The following is a 14,484-nucleotide window of genomic DNA, read 5'->3' as shown; positions in this document are numbered from 1 at the left end:
CACTGAGAAATTATGAAGGCTAACATGGATCAGAATTTCTGACTATTTGCATAATTAAAGGATGCGTCGGGGGGGGGGGCATCCTGTGCCCTCGCCGCAGCTCCGGTGGCTCTCGGTCTTCTCCACTGCAGAAGCCGAACTCACCAGGATGACTGCCAGGGGCTGGAGGAAGCCCCCGATAAGTTGATTTGGATGTACCCTTTAATCTAGCTCTATGCTTGTTTAAAATGTGTGATTAAGGTCAGGAATGGTGGCTTTCATAATATCTCATGATAGGTCTACTGTAAAAGAGAAACCAAGTTTCTGGTAATTTATGTAGTAGTAGGACTGACCACAGTATGCCTAAGAATGATGCTAACAGGTGATTTCCAAATTAAAGTGTACCCAAGGCCAAAAAACAAGGGAAGACTCTGGATCCTGCAGAAGTTTCCCATGTTCTCCTGCCTCCCATTATTGCTGCGTGCATACCCATGGAAGGAACATAGCCCACAAGAGCTTGTTGGCTATGTTATGTAGCAAAGCTCTTCTTCATGCATAAGCGCAGCCATGTTTGTGTGGGCGCAGCATGGCCACATTGGCACATGAGGAAGAGGGCAGATGCAAACATCTACAGGGTCCTGGGCTGTGGTGGTGGTCTGGAGGAGGATGTATGAAGCTTATTGAGGATCTAGAAGCTTCCCTCCTCTTATGTAAGTATCTCATTTTTTTGCTTTAGGATCACCTCAGGTTCTCTTTAAGAAGTTAGAAGTTTGAGGGCATACTGTAATTCAAATGGGGAATTCTGTAAACCAGGCAATGCACTGACACCATGGTTGCTAAGATGTGAAATGTTATCTTTCTGGTAATTGAAAAAAAAAAAAACCTTAGACAGCTGCAGATTTGAATATAGAGGCAATTTGTAACTAAACCTTAGATCACAAAAAGATATTGTCTAGCACTACATGTTATATATTTTTTAACAAATGTGGAGTGACATATTAAAAAAAATATGCTCACAGTTATTACTTTTCTGTAGTTGTAAAAAATACCTTTTTTTGAGAATAATAATTACATTTTTAGACCGTAGTGTATTTTAATTTATTATAATTAGCTAAGGATACTGTGTTGACTTTAAACAGTTATTTTTATCTGAAAACAAATTAAAATGTAATTTTTGGTAAGACTTACAAAAACATCCTTGCTCAATAACGGAATGGCAACCATTTAACCTCTGCTTCACATGTAATATTTTAGTCTGTCACTTATGAAGGCAATTGGACATAAACAATATACAAATGACAATACAGGCTTAAAAGTTGTATAAAAGACAGTTCAACACTTTGAGGAAGGAAAGAATCTCCCAGGTGAGAGAAACTTGTACCCATTTCCAGAGGACAGTTTTAAGCTGCGCAGAGAAGCAGGCATGTTAATAGATGGTGTGGACTGAGTCATATTTGCTACATTAATGTTTTCTGTATGTTTGTGTCCATTTGGTGGATTTGGCTGTGCAGAATCAACTTGCTTTTTTTGAGCAGATATCTCTTTTAATTCCAGGTTATCTACAGACTCCTCTTTCTTGCTGTGTCGTGGAGAAAGATTCAACAAGCTAAGAACATCTTTCTTTGAAGTCATTGTTCCTGGAGCACCACGCAATATTTTGATTGGCCCTGATGTGTGCTGGGGGCTATTTGTCCAGAACATCTTCAGATTATGAATAGCTTTTACCTTCTCATCAATTGCAGCAAGTTTTAATTTATCCAGATCAGGTGCATCAGCGGGGCTCGATCGGGCAGACCCAGCGGAGGAATAAGAAAGCGCTGGAGATGAGGTACTTCCTGCAGGGGACTGATGACCTGAGCTTGGAGATATATTTCGTGGAGATCTTGAAATGTGACCACTATAAGGAGAGCTAGGATACTTTAGTTTGAAATGAGAATCCGAACTTGGAGAAGGCTGGTTACTGTGAAGACTGACTCCTTCTTTTAGAGAGGTTTCAGAGTTTGCAGGACTGTTGTATCCTGAGCTCACCTTCTGAAGAGATGAGCTTCTTGTCGGAGGCTTTGGTTTCACAGTAACAGGAGATGGCATACCTTTTTGGGCAGGTCTACTAAAAGCACTTGTTTCTGAAGACCTGAACATAGAGCTGCCATTTGGTGTTGAAGCACCATCAGGTGAATGACTGATTTTATTCAAACTTCCACTTCTTTGAAGACGTTCAACTGCAATCAAGTGACTTTGAGTTTCTTCTAAAATTTTTTGAGCCAACTCCTCAGGATTGAGTTTAGGATTACTATCTTCTTGAGATTTTACTGTACTGTCTGTTTCTGTACTAGATTGATCTGATTCCCCAGTATCAGAGCTGGCAAGTTTTCCAACTTTTTGGAATGGTGAATTTGGGCTTGGAATTAGAGCTAATTTAACAGGTGAGTTAGGTGTGCTTATACTGCCCTTTGAGTTCACAGACACTTTAATAGTTTGCTGAAGAGTGCCTTGTCTTAGGTTAGGGTCTAGGTTTTCTGAGTATGACAGAAGAGGTTCATTGCTTATTATAGAAAATCCCTCATACTCTTCTTGTTCTTCTTTGCCTAATAAAGTTTGACTTTGAGGTGAAGACTGGCCTCTGGCTGTGGTTCTGAGAGAATAAATATTTTTTGGTCTGTCATGGTCTTGACGTAGCTTGTGTTCTCCCTCTGACAAGCAATCTGGTTTAGATGCAAAACTCATTGATGATGCAATAGAACTTAAACTGTAGACTGAAATAGCATCAGAAGCCATGCCATCTGGACATATTGGAGAAAACGGGTGGCCAGAATACCCTGGAGGCATTGGGTTGCATATGGACTGTGCTGATGCAAGTGATTCAAGTGAGGAAGAGCTGTCAAGGCTAAGGCGTTTTGGAAGTTCAGTAGAATCTGTGAAAAAAAATGACACAAGGATGTATGAATGTTTTAAAATGGAGGTCAAGTACACATCATTATGAAATGTCAGAATTCATTGCAAATGAAAATAAATTCATATCTTCTAATCTTCTAATCCAACAACTACCATATATTGTCAATCATTGTCAATCATTTATATAGTGCCATCACCTCCCATGGTATACTACAAGGAAACATATGGCTGCGCACTACAGATACTACTAGGATCTGTGCTCTCTACCACTCATTTTCATATATAGTATAGCTCTCTGCCAGGCACTGTCACTGTCTTCTATGCTAAGAGCACGTAGCTGCTTAGTTCCATAGGTCCCAGCTCCCACATAATAATACATGGTAGCATGTGTGGATGCGTGCATTACCCTGGTCTGTAGATGCTAGGGCCTGCAAGAACTGGATAGCATTACCACAGTCACAGCTCAATAGACAGCAATAGTGCCACAAGAGAAGAGGTTGTACACCCCACAACCTATTAAAAATTGTATCAGGGAGCAGTGAGCTCTACCCCTACTGTGAGTTTCTTAAATTAGTGTTTAGATAGTCTTCAAGTCCTTGAAGGCTTCCAGGGTTGGGGAGTCACAAAGCCAGTGTGTAATGGAAATCCACAGGACAAGAAAGGCATATGTGGCTGGATGGTGTAATGGTTAAGGGCTCTGCCTCTGACATGGGAGACCAGGGTTCGAATCTCGGCTCTGCCTGTTCAGTAAGCCAGCACCTATTCAGTAGGAGACCTTTGGCAAGTCTCCCTAACACTGCTACTGCCTATAGAGCGCGCCCTAGTGGCTGTTGCTCTGGCGCTTTGAGTCCGCCAGGAGAAAAGCGCGATATAAATGTTATTTGTCTTGACTTGTCTTGTCATATGAGAAGTCGCATATATGAGAGTGTAAGAAAATGATTCTAGTGATTCTAGTGAAGAAAAGAGAGACTGCCTGCAGCTGTGAGGCACACACCTGCTGACCAATTTTAAATGTAGCTGGATGCATGTACTGCTGTGTTCTATTGCTTGTGTGTGTTGAATCATGCAAAAGGGTGCCAGGTAATATGGATAGAATTATTAAGTTGAATATCTGTAATTTTACCAATATTTTACTATTGTACATTTACGGATAGTAGAATATCAGTCATTTTACTAATGTTCTGCTATCGCCTTTTATAACTTTACTCTCATGCTAACCCTCCATTATATATGCTTAACACTACCCCCCACCTACTAACACTAACCTCTACTACCTACACCTAACACTAACCTCCCTCTCCCTATGCCTAACAGTAACCTCTCCTTCTAAGCCTAATGCCTGGTACACACCATGCAATTTCCCATCACATAGATGGGTCAAATAGATTATTTACGTCAGGTCTAAGCTGATTTCCAATCGTTTTTCCGATCAATTTTGTATAGAAGTGACCGGAAAATTGATCAGAAAAATCGAGCGGATATCAGATTGGACCTGTTGGAAATAATCGATTCGACCCGTCTGTCTAATGGGAAATTGCATGGTGTGTACCAGGCATAACACTGAAACCCCCGGCAACCAATTACTTACCCCTATGCTGCCTTGATAGCAGCACTGCTATCTCTGCTGCTTTTCGGAGTTGTACATGAAATCCGTGCGCCTAACCCAGCTATTTAAAAGCACAGTTGCTATCTCCGCCACTATTTGGAGTTCTCAGGCACGCTATGCACCCAAATTGCCCACTTTGGTGTGGCGCACCACACTCTTTACAATGCATGGATTATATGAGCACTCCGAAGATTTAAGGACTGTTTTATAAAGTGGTTATCACAGTGGTGGAGCTGCTTATTCTGCTTGGATGTCAGCGGAAGTGTGTTATCTTTAACTCTAGTATTTTTTGATCTTCCCTGAACAGTATATTAAATAATTCTAACTAACAACCTTAACAAAAAGACCATTTTGACACCTAACTCTCCCTCATCTCTTCTGTTAATGTTAAACACTTCCTTACGCCTAATCCTACCCTTTTCCTTTAAAATTTGCCCCTTCCTGATTCTTATCCTCAACCTTCTAACCTTAACAACTAAAGCTAGTTTCTCCCTACTTTATTCTTCAGTACTAACTTTCCTTATCTATGCCTAACCAATATTTACCTTCTCTTGTCCATTTCAGCTTCAGTATCCAGCACTCAATTCTTCCTCCACTGGTTGCTAAAGTGCACCAGGCAGTGATGGCAGCACCTGCTGATCACACAGGCATGTGCTGTCTGTCACTACACCCCACTACAAATAATTTGTGTGCAACGGGGGACACTTGCTTCACTTAAATTAGCCAGCTGCTATAATCTGCTTCAGCCCCATGATAAGCAATGCAGTTCTGATCACTACCCACAATAGATAGCAGCTTTGAGATCTCCTGAAATTCTATGGAAATCTTGGACATAGGATGTATGTTTTGGTGAATTTGCAGCCATTATCACACAATAAATGAATGTAAAAAACATACCAAAGAGAGCTAGGAGTGATTGCAGAGCAAACTGCATTGTCCTTTTGTTGGCTTGCTTGCCAGTTTTCAGTATGACTTCCTCTTGGCCTACTTCACACAAATCAAAACCTGAAAGAAAAAAAGTTGTGTGTGTAATATTAGATGGCTAAAAGCATTAAAGTAAAACAATCACCTTCACTTACATGCCTATTTATAAAACGCTATTTTGCACTTCCCACTACATTGCTTCCCTTTGGAAACTTTGGTTTATAGAGATAGATAGATAGATAGATAGATAGATAGATAGATAGATAGATAGAGATGTGAGTGGAAAGTAAACAACCTGTAAAATACACGGCAATAAAACAAAATAGAAGAGCTGACACAGAACTTTACTCTTCTCTACCCAATATTTAAAACTAAATTGATACATTTCTAGTTTTAGGTTCACTTTAAAGCAGGTTTAAGCTTCTTGAGTTCAAAAAAGTTGCTACCCGACGTCCCTTCTGTTCTGTAGAGTTTTAGGTTATTCCATGCATATATAAGTGACCATGGGTTGATGCATGAAGCAGTGCAGACAGCACATGACAATATTACTGTTATTTCCAGCAGCAGTATACCGTGAGTTACGCTAAAAGTATGGCCTACCATACTCGAGTAACATGAGCAGTGCTGTGGTAATGGTGTTACAAACATGCGTTACAGTAGCAATGCGTGCAGTATTCAAGATCAGCGGGTCGTGGTAATAGCATAACTTTCAGTTACCTGGTACCTGTATAATGGTAATGTTGCAGTGCGCTGTCTGTACAGAGCAGCGCTACCACAGCTTTGTGCATCAACCCATGTTTACTACATGTTTCACATAATATAAGGATCTTGTTTTTCATACACGACTAAATGATAACATCTCCATTGCACGTGACAGATTATCTTTTTAGCAGCACAGAAAATGGTTAGATCCTCTGTCAGGTTCTACCTGTTGATTGTCTTCACAGTAGAGATATTTCATCATCTCACATCCTACTATGACAGACTGATAAATGGCTGGCAAGATCAAAATAATGAGCAAAGCAACAGAATAGTCAGACCAAAGCTGTAATTTATTCATCACCTTGATTCCATAACAACCCAACAACTGTTCAAAGGACACAGAGGGCCCATCACTTTTTCAGTTCACTTCCTGTATAAAGGTGGACCGTGTGGTCCAGAAACAGTTCTTGAATTGTACAAGAACTATTGTGAAAAATAAATTGAAGGTCTATTACAGAATGGTCTGCTGACCAATCTGGACCTTGTGTAGAGGTTCTAGTTCTCTCAATCTTTTTTGCATTTAAAAGGTATAATCAAGAACCATTGGGATGGAATGTTTCTTTAGGCTGAATAAATACGGTAATACATATATGAAAACCAAACTTGATGTCCTTGCTGTCCAATTAAAATATTTTACATACCTAATGCTGCTAAAAACTCATGACATCCGGGCAACCTCCAGAGCTGAACGCTGATAGACACCTGGATGGGGACTGTTGAGAAGTCATGGTCCTTTTCAGCCTGCAGCTGGACAAGGACTTGATGCAACTAAATAAAGAAATAAAAGATCATTATTATACTTGCAGAATTAAAAACAAATTATATACTTGGCCTGACGCACTAAGCTTCTTAGTACATACATCTCCTTTCTTATTTATTTTTAAAGATTTTGTCCTTCCGTTTTCCCCTTTCCTTCTTGGCTTCAGTTTACCTTAATCAGCCACTAAGAATGCTTTCTCCCTGTCCCCAATTACTGGTTTGAAGACTATTAAAAGACCTGGCATTGCTCCTCCACTGAAAAAGTTCTATTCCTGCCAGCAGAGGGGTCCCCATCCACATCAAGAGCTTTGACACTACAAAAGGGAATGTGGCTCCAGAAACAGATAACACACACACACACACACACACACACACACACACACACACACACACCCCTAACTCATTTCAAGAGCTCTGTCTCCACAAGAGGGACTGGGGCTCCTGAAACAGATGAGCCCACCCCGCCTCATATGAAAAGCTCTGTAACCACAAGAGGGAATGGGGCCCCTGAAACAGATGAGCCCTCCCCACCTCATATCAAGAGCTCTGTTTCCACAAGAGGGAACATGGCTCCTGAAACAGAGGAGACCCCCTCATTTCAAGAGCTCTGTCTCCCCTGCTGGTGGGCACGGGAGCTTTACGTGAAAATTCTTATGCCTGGTGGGTTGCACATTCATAATGATTTATGGTGTTAATCCAATTGCCACAAAATCAAAGTGATCAGAGTGTGTTAAGAGTCAATAAAACACAAAAGGGGTTATAATATTTTATTGTGAAGTGTTTGTGATTCTTCTCTGGAACTCCCATCTACATCAGCAGCTTTAATTGCAGTGTGGCTCCTGTACTGTTGACAAAAGCCATCTCTCTGTGTTGCTTACAGAGTCTCTGGAGAAGGTCTGTCCTCCTCTAACTCTTCTACTGAACCAACAGCTTGTGGCTGGCATCTCTTCTATTTATAGTCTTGGCAGTGTCTCCCTCGCTGCATGGACCAACTGAGTCTGTAAACAAAGGAGGAGCTGGCAGCAAGCTTTTAGCTGAGCTGAAAATCTTGAAAAAGACAGACCACCTCCAAAAACTCTTAAAGCAAAATAAAAAGCTGCAAGCAACACTGAGTCACTTCTATCAACAATATGGGGCCCATGCTTTATTCAGACTATATATTTTGTTCTGCAGTAGCTGTACAGAAACACTATAAAGCATAAGTTCATGTGTGAGCAAAGGATTATTGTGTATCAACTACTGTATAACCAACCTTCCACAGATCTAGAACTTCTCATGATGTTATTGTAAATAAATGTTCATAAATAAGAGTGCTAGTGCTGGAATTTAGAGGGGCGTTCAGGACTGGAATGGAGAAGACAAGAGAAGTTACAGTAAAGTGGTCAACTAAGTGTTCAAGAGTGATTTTAAAAGACTCTGGTCAATAATGATTGCATGTTTTCTCATGCTGAAATAGATAACTGTTTGAACTTTTCCATGCTTGTATGGTTCTGTAATTCCTCATCTGAACCGTGACATTAAGGTATTTAGCAGAGTGTACTGTGTAGTACAAATAATGGCCCACAGGTGTACAGTATCTTCTTCGTGTCCTGTTATTTTGGACCCGTGTACGCTTTTTTAAATTTTTGTACATTGTAACATCCCTTATCACTCTTGTCGCAATGAACGAGGGACACAACACTCCTATAAGAGCAGCAGTACTATCCTGTAAGGGCCCTTTCACGCGTACATCAAAAAAGGGCGTCGGGAAAAATGGGCGCGTGGTGTAAGTGATAAGCAGTATTATCGTTTATAAAAATATTGTGTAGAATTTCGTTTACAAATAGTGTTTTAAAAATGTATAAATCGTTAAATAATGTGTATGAAATCGGCAATTCTTAAAACGTTAATCTTCCCTGTTTCTAAACTGAAACTTATAATTACGTTTGTTAAAAAAACAGTAATATTTGTTTAAACATTATAATTATATATTGTTATGTATAATCTTGATTTATCGTTTATTATAATAAAATGTGAAAATATTGTTTATAACAATGATATTAATATAATTACATTCATAATAACTGTTGATTAGTATTATTAACCACTTGAGGACCTAGGGCTTTCTACCCCTTAAAGAGACTCTGTAACAAATTGTTTATCTTTATTTCTTCTATGCTATAAGTTCCTATGCCTTTTCTAATGTGGTCTGGCTTACTGCAGCTTTTCCTAATTGCACAGTAGCTGTGTTATCTCTGTTATATGATCTAATCTTCTCTCTATAGTCGGCACAGTCAGGCTGAGGCAGTCAGACTGGAATGTGCAGGGCTGCTTGTGATTAGCTAGAAGCTGTACACACCCCCTGCAGGCTCTGTGTGACTAACACACTCTGCTTAGCTGAGCCTATTAGAAGCTGGTTAGTTTGTTTGTAAACACTGCCTAAAACTGGCAATTACAAGCCAGGTTTGCAGCAGAGAATGGCAGAAACAGCACAGAGGGGACCAGGAGCACATAATGAATAGAATGGTATGCTTTTTATTGTAAGAATTTCAGAGTACAGATTCTCTTTAAGGACCGGCCACTTTTTTTCCATTCAGACCACTGCAGCTTTCACGGTTTATTGCTCGCTCATACAACCTACCACCTAAATGAATTTTGGCTCCTTTTCTTGTCACTAATAAAGCTTTCTTTTGGTGCTATTTGATTGCTCCTGCGATTTTTACTTTTTATTATATTCATCAAAAAAGACATGAATTTTGGCAAAAAAATGATTTTTTTAACTTTCTGTGCTGACATTTTTCAAATAAAGTAAAATTTCTGTATACATGCAGCGCGAAAAATGTGAACAAACATGTTTTGGATAAAAAAAAACCCATTCAGTGTATATTTATTGGTTTGGGTAAAAGTTATAGCGTTTACAAACTATGGTGCAAAAAGTGAATTTTCCCATTTTCAAGCATCTCTGACTTTTCTGACCACCTGTCATGTTTCATGAGGGGCTAGAATTCCAGGATAGTATAAATACCCCCCAAATGACCCCATTTTGGAAAGAAGACATCCCAAAGTATTCACTGAGAGGCATAATGAGTTCATAGAAGATATTATTTTTTGTCACAAGTAAGCGGAAAATGACACTTTGTAACCAAAAAAAAAAAAAAATAGTTTCCATTTCTTCTAACTTGCGACAAAAAAAAGTGAAATCTGCCACGGACTCACCATGCCCCTCTCTGAATACCTTGAAGGGTCTACTTTCCAAAGTGGGTCATTTGTGGGGTGTGTTTACTGTCCTGACATTTTGGGGGGTGCTAAATTGTAAGCACCCCTGTAAAGCCTAAAGGTGCTCATTGAACTTTGGACCCCTTAGCGCAGTTAGGCTGCAAAAAAGTGCCACACATGTGGTATTGCCATACTCAGGAGAAGTAGTATAATGTGTTTTGGGGTGTATTTTTACACATACCCATGCTGGGTGGGAGAAATATCTCTGTAAATGACAATTTTTTAATTTTTTTTACACACAATTGTCCATTTACAGAGATCTTTCTCCCACTCAGCATGGGTATGTGTAAAAATACACCCCAAAACACATTATACTACTTCTCCTGAGTACGGCGATACCACATGTGTGGCACTTTTTTGCACCCTAACTGCACTAAAGGGCCCAAAGTCCAATGAGTACCTTTAGGATTTCACAGGTCATTTTGAGAAATTTCGTTTCAAGACTACTCCTCACGGTTTAGGGCCCCTAAAATGCCAGGGCAGTATAGGAACCCCACAAATGACCCCATTTTAGAAAGAAGACACCCCAAGGTATTCCGTTAGGAGTATGGTGAGTTCATAGAAGATTTTATTTTTTGTCACAAGTTAGCGGAAAATGACACTTTGTGAAAAAACACAATTAAAATCAATTTCCGCTAACTTGTGACAAAAAATAAAATCTTCTATGAACTCGCTATACTACTAACGGAATACCTTGGGGTGTCTTCTTTCTAAAATGGGGTCATTTGTGGGGTTCCTATACTGCCCTGGCATTTTAGGGGCCCTAAACCGTGAGGAGTTGTCTTGAAACGAAATTTCTCAAAATGACCTGTGAAATCCTAAAGGTACTCATTGGACTTTGGACCCTTTAGCGCAGTTAGGGTGCAAAAAAGTGCCACACATGTGGTATCGCCGTACTCGGGAGAAGTAGTACAATGTGTTTTGGGGTGTATTTTTACACATACCCATGCTGGGTGGGAGAAATACCCCTGTAAATAGACAATTGTGTGTAAAAAAATCAAAAGATTGTCATTTACAGAGGTATTTCTCCCACCCAGCATGGGTATGTGTAAAAATACACCCCAAAACACATTATACTACTTCTCCCGAGTACGGCGATACCACGTGTGGCACTTTTTTGCACCCTAACTGCACTAAGGGGCCCAAAGTCCAATGAGTACCTTTAGGATTTCACAGGTCATTTTTGTTTCAAGACTACTCCTCATGGTTTAGGGCCCCTAAAATGCCAGGGCAGTATAGGAACCCCACTAATGACCCCATTTTAGAAAGAAGACACCCCAAGGTATTCCGTTAGGAGTATGGTGAGTTCATAGAAGTTTTAATTTTTTTGTCACAAGTTAGCGGAAATTGATTTTAATTGTTTTTTTTCACAAAGTGTCATTTTCCGCTAACTTGTGACAAAAAATAAAATCTTCTATGAACTCACCATACTCCGTACGGAATACCTTTGGGTGTCTTCTTTCTAGAATGGGGTCATTTGTGGGGTTCCTATACTGCCCTGGCATTTTAGGGGCCCTAAACCGTGAGGAGTAGTCTTGAAACCAAATGTCGCAAAATGACCTGTGAAATCCTAAAGGTACTCATTGGACTTTGGGCCCCTTAGCGTACTTAGGGTGTAAAAAAGTTCCACACATGTGGTACCGCCGTACTCAGGAGAAGTAGTATAATGCGTTTTGGGGTGTATTTTTACACATACCCATGCTAAGTGGGAGAAATATCTCTTTAAATGACAATTGTTTGATTTTTTTACACACAATTTTCCATTTACATAGAAATTTCTCCCACCCAGCATGGGTATGTGTAAAAATACAACCCAAAACACATTATACTACTTTTCCTGAGTACGGCGGTACCACATATGTGTCACACTGTTTTGCAGCCTAGGTGCGCTAAGGGGCCCAACGTCCTATTCACAGGTCATTTTGAGGCATTTGTTTTCTAGACTACTCCTCGCGGTTTAGGGCCCCTAAAATGCCAGGGCAGTATAGGAACCCCACAAGTGACCCCATTTTAGAAAGAAGACACTCCAAGGTATTCCGTTAGGTGTATGGCGAGTTCATAGAAGATTTTATTTTTTGTCACAAGTTAGTGAAAAATGACACTTTGTGAAAAAAAAACAATAAAAATCAATTTCCGCTAACTTTTGACAAAAAATAAAATCTTCTATGAACTCGTCATACACCTAACAGAATACCTTGGGGTGTCTTTTTTTCTAAAATGGGGTCACTTGTGGGGTTCCTATACCGCCCTGGCATTTTACGGGCCCAAAACCGTGAGTAGTCTGGAAACCAAATGTCTCAAAATGACTGTTCAGGGGTATAAGCATCTGCAAATTTTGATGACAGGTGGTCTATGAGGGGGCGAATTTTGTGGAACCGGTCATAAGCAGGGTGGCCTTTTAGATGACAGGTTGTATTGGGCCTGATCTGATGGATAGGAGTGCTAGGGGGGGTGACAGGAGGTGATTGATGGGTGTCTCAGGGGGTGGTTAGAGGGGAAAATAGATGCAATCAATGCACTGGGGAGGTGATCGGAAGGGGGTCTGAGGGTTTGGCCGAGTGATCAGGAGGGCAAATTAGGGCCTGATCTGATGGGTAGGTGTGCTAGGGGGTGACAGGAGGTGATTGATGGGTGTCTCAAGGTGTGATTAGAGGGGGGAATAGATGCAAGCAATGCACTGGCGAGGTGATCAGGGCTGGGGTCTGAGGGCATTCTGAGGGTGTGGGCGGGTGATTGAGTGCCCTAGGGGCAGATAGGGGTCTAATCTGATAGGTAGCAGTGACAGGGGGTGATTGATGGGTAATTAGTGGGTGTTTAGGGTAGAGAACAGATGTAAACACTGCACTTGGGAGGTGATCGGACGTCGGATCTGCGGGCGATCTATTGGTGTGGGTGGGTGATCAGATTGCCCGCAAGGGGCAGGTTAGGGGATGATTGATGGGTGGCAGTGACAGCGGGTGATTGATGGGTGGCAGTGACAGGGGGTGATTGATGGGTGGCAGTGACAGGGGGTGATTGATGGGTGATTGATAGGTGATTGACAGGTAATCAGTGGGTTATTACAGGGGAGAACAGATGTAAATATTGCACTGGCGAATTGATAAGGGGGGGTCTGAGGGCAATCTGAGCGTGTAGGCGGGTGATTGGGTGCCCGCAAGGGGCAGATTAGGGTCTGATCTGATGGGTAACAGTGACAGGTGGTGATAGGGGGTGATTGATGGGTGATTGATGGGTAATTAGTGGGTGTTTAGAGGAGAGAATAGATGGAAACACTGCGCTTGGGTGGTGATCTGATGTCGGATCTGCGGGCGATCTATTGGTGTGGGTGGGTGATCAGTTTGCCCGCAAGGGGCAGGTTAGGGGCTGATTGATGGGTGGCAGTGACAGGGGGTGATTGATGGGTGATTGACAGGTGATTGACAGGTGATCAGTGGGTTATTACAGGGAAGGACAGATGTAAATAATGCCCTGGCGAATTGATAAATGGGGGTCTGAGGGCAATCTGAGCGTGTAGGCGGGTGATTGGGTGCCCGCAAAGGGGCAGATTAGGGTCTGATCTGATGGGTAAAAGTGACAGGTGGTGATAGGGGGTGATTGATGGGTGATTGATGGGTGTTTAGAGGAGAGAATAGATGTAAACGCTGCGCTTGGGTGGTGATCTGATGTCGGATCTGCGGGCGATCTATTGGTGTGGGTGGGTGATCAGATTGCCCGCAAGGGGCAGGTTAGGGGCTGATTGTTGGGTGGCAGTGACAGGGGGTGATTGATGGGTGATAGGTGATTGGCAGGTGATTGACAGGTGATTGACAGGTGATCAGTGGGTTATTACAGGGAAGGACAGATGTAATTAATGCACTGGCGAATTGATAAGGGGGGGGGGGGGTCTGAGGGCAATCTGAGCGTGTGGGCGGGTGATTGGGTGCCCGCAAGGGGCAGATTAGGGTCTGATCTGATAGGTAACAGTGACAGGTGGTGATAGGGGGTGATTGATGGGTAATTAGTGGGTGTTTAGAGAAGATAACAGATGTAAACAATACATTTGGGAGGTAATCTGACGGCGGGTTTGCGGGCGATCTAATGGTGTGGGTGGGTGATCAGATTGCCCGCAAGGGGCAGGTTAGGGGCTGATTGATGGGTGGCAGTGACAGGGGGTGACAGGGGGTGATTGATGGGTGATAGGTGATTGGCAGGTGATTGACAGGTGATCAGTGGGTTATTACAGGGAAGAACAGATGTAATTAATGCACTGGTGAATTGATAAGAGGGGGTCAGAGGGCAATCTGAGCGTGTGGGCGGGTGATTGGGTG

General features: G+C 41.7%; 1 protein-coding gene across 1 annotated transcript in view; it reads right to left on the bottom strand.

Moving 5' to 3' along the window:
* Positions 1-1,061: 1,061 nt before the first annotated feature.
* Positions 1,062-14,484, bottom strand: part of TTC28 (tetratricopeptide repeat domain 28) — a 954,491-nt gene continuing 941,068 nt past the window's right edge. The window contains exons 21-23 of the mRNA XM_068238742.1: positions 6,805-6,931; positions 5,375-5,482; positions 1,062-2,891 (exon numbers count right to left, since the gene is read on the bottom strand). Coding sequence (XP_068094843.1) covers positions 1,312-2,891; positions 5,375-5,482; positions 6,805-6,931 — 1,815 coding nt within the window. The 3' untranslated portion in view covers positions 1,062-1,311. The remainder of the gene's footprint in view (positions 2,892-5,374; positions 5,483-6,804; positions 6,932-14,484) is intronic.

The sequence above is a fragment of the Hyperolius riggenbachi genome, chromosome 1 (assembly GCF_040937935.1).
Source record: "Hyperolius riggenbachi isolate aHypRig1 chromosome 1, aHypRig1.pri, whole genome shotgun sequence".
NCBI classification, from domain to species: domain Eukaryota; kingdom Metazoa; phylum Chordata; class Amphibia; order Anura; family Hyperoliidae; genus Hyperolius; species Hyperolius riggenbachi.
The sequence above is the reverse complement of the archived record's forward strand: the minus strand, read 5'-3'. Positions and strand labels throughout refer to the sequence as shown.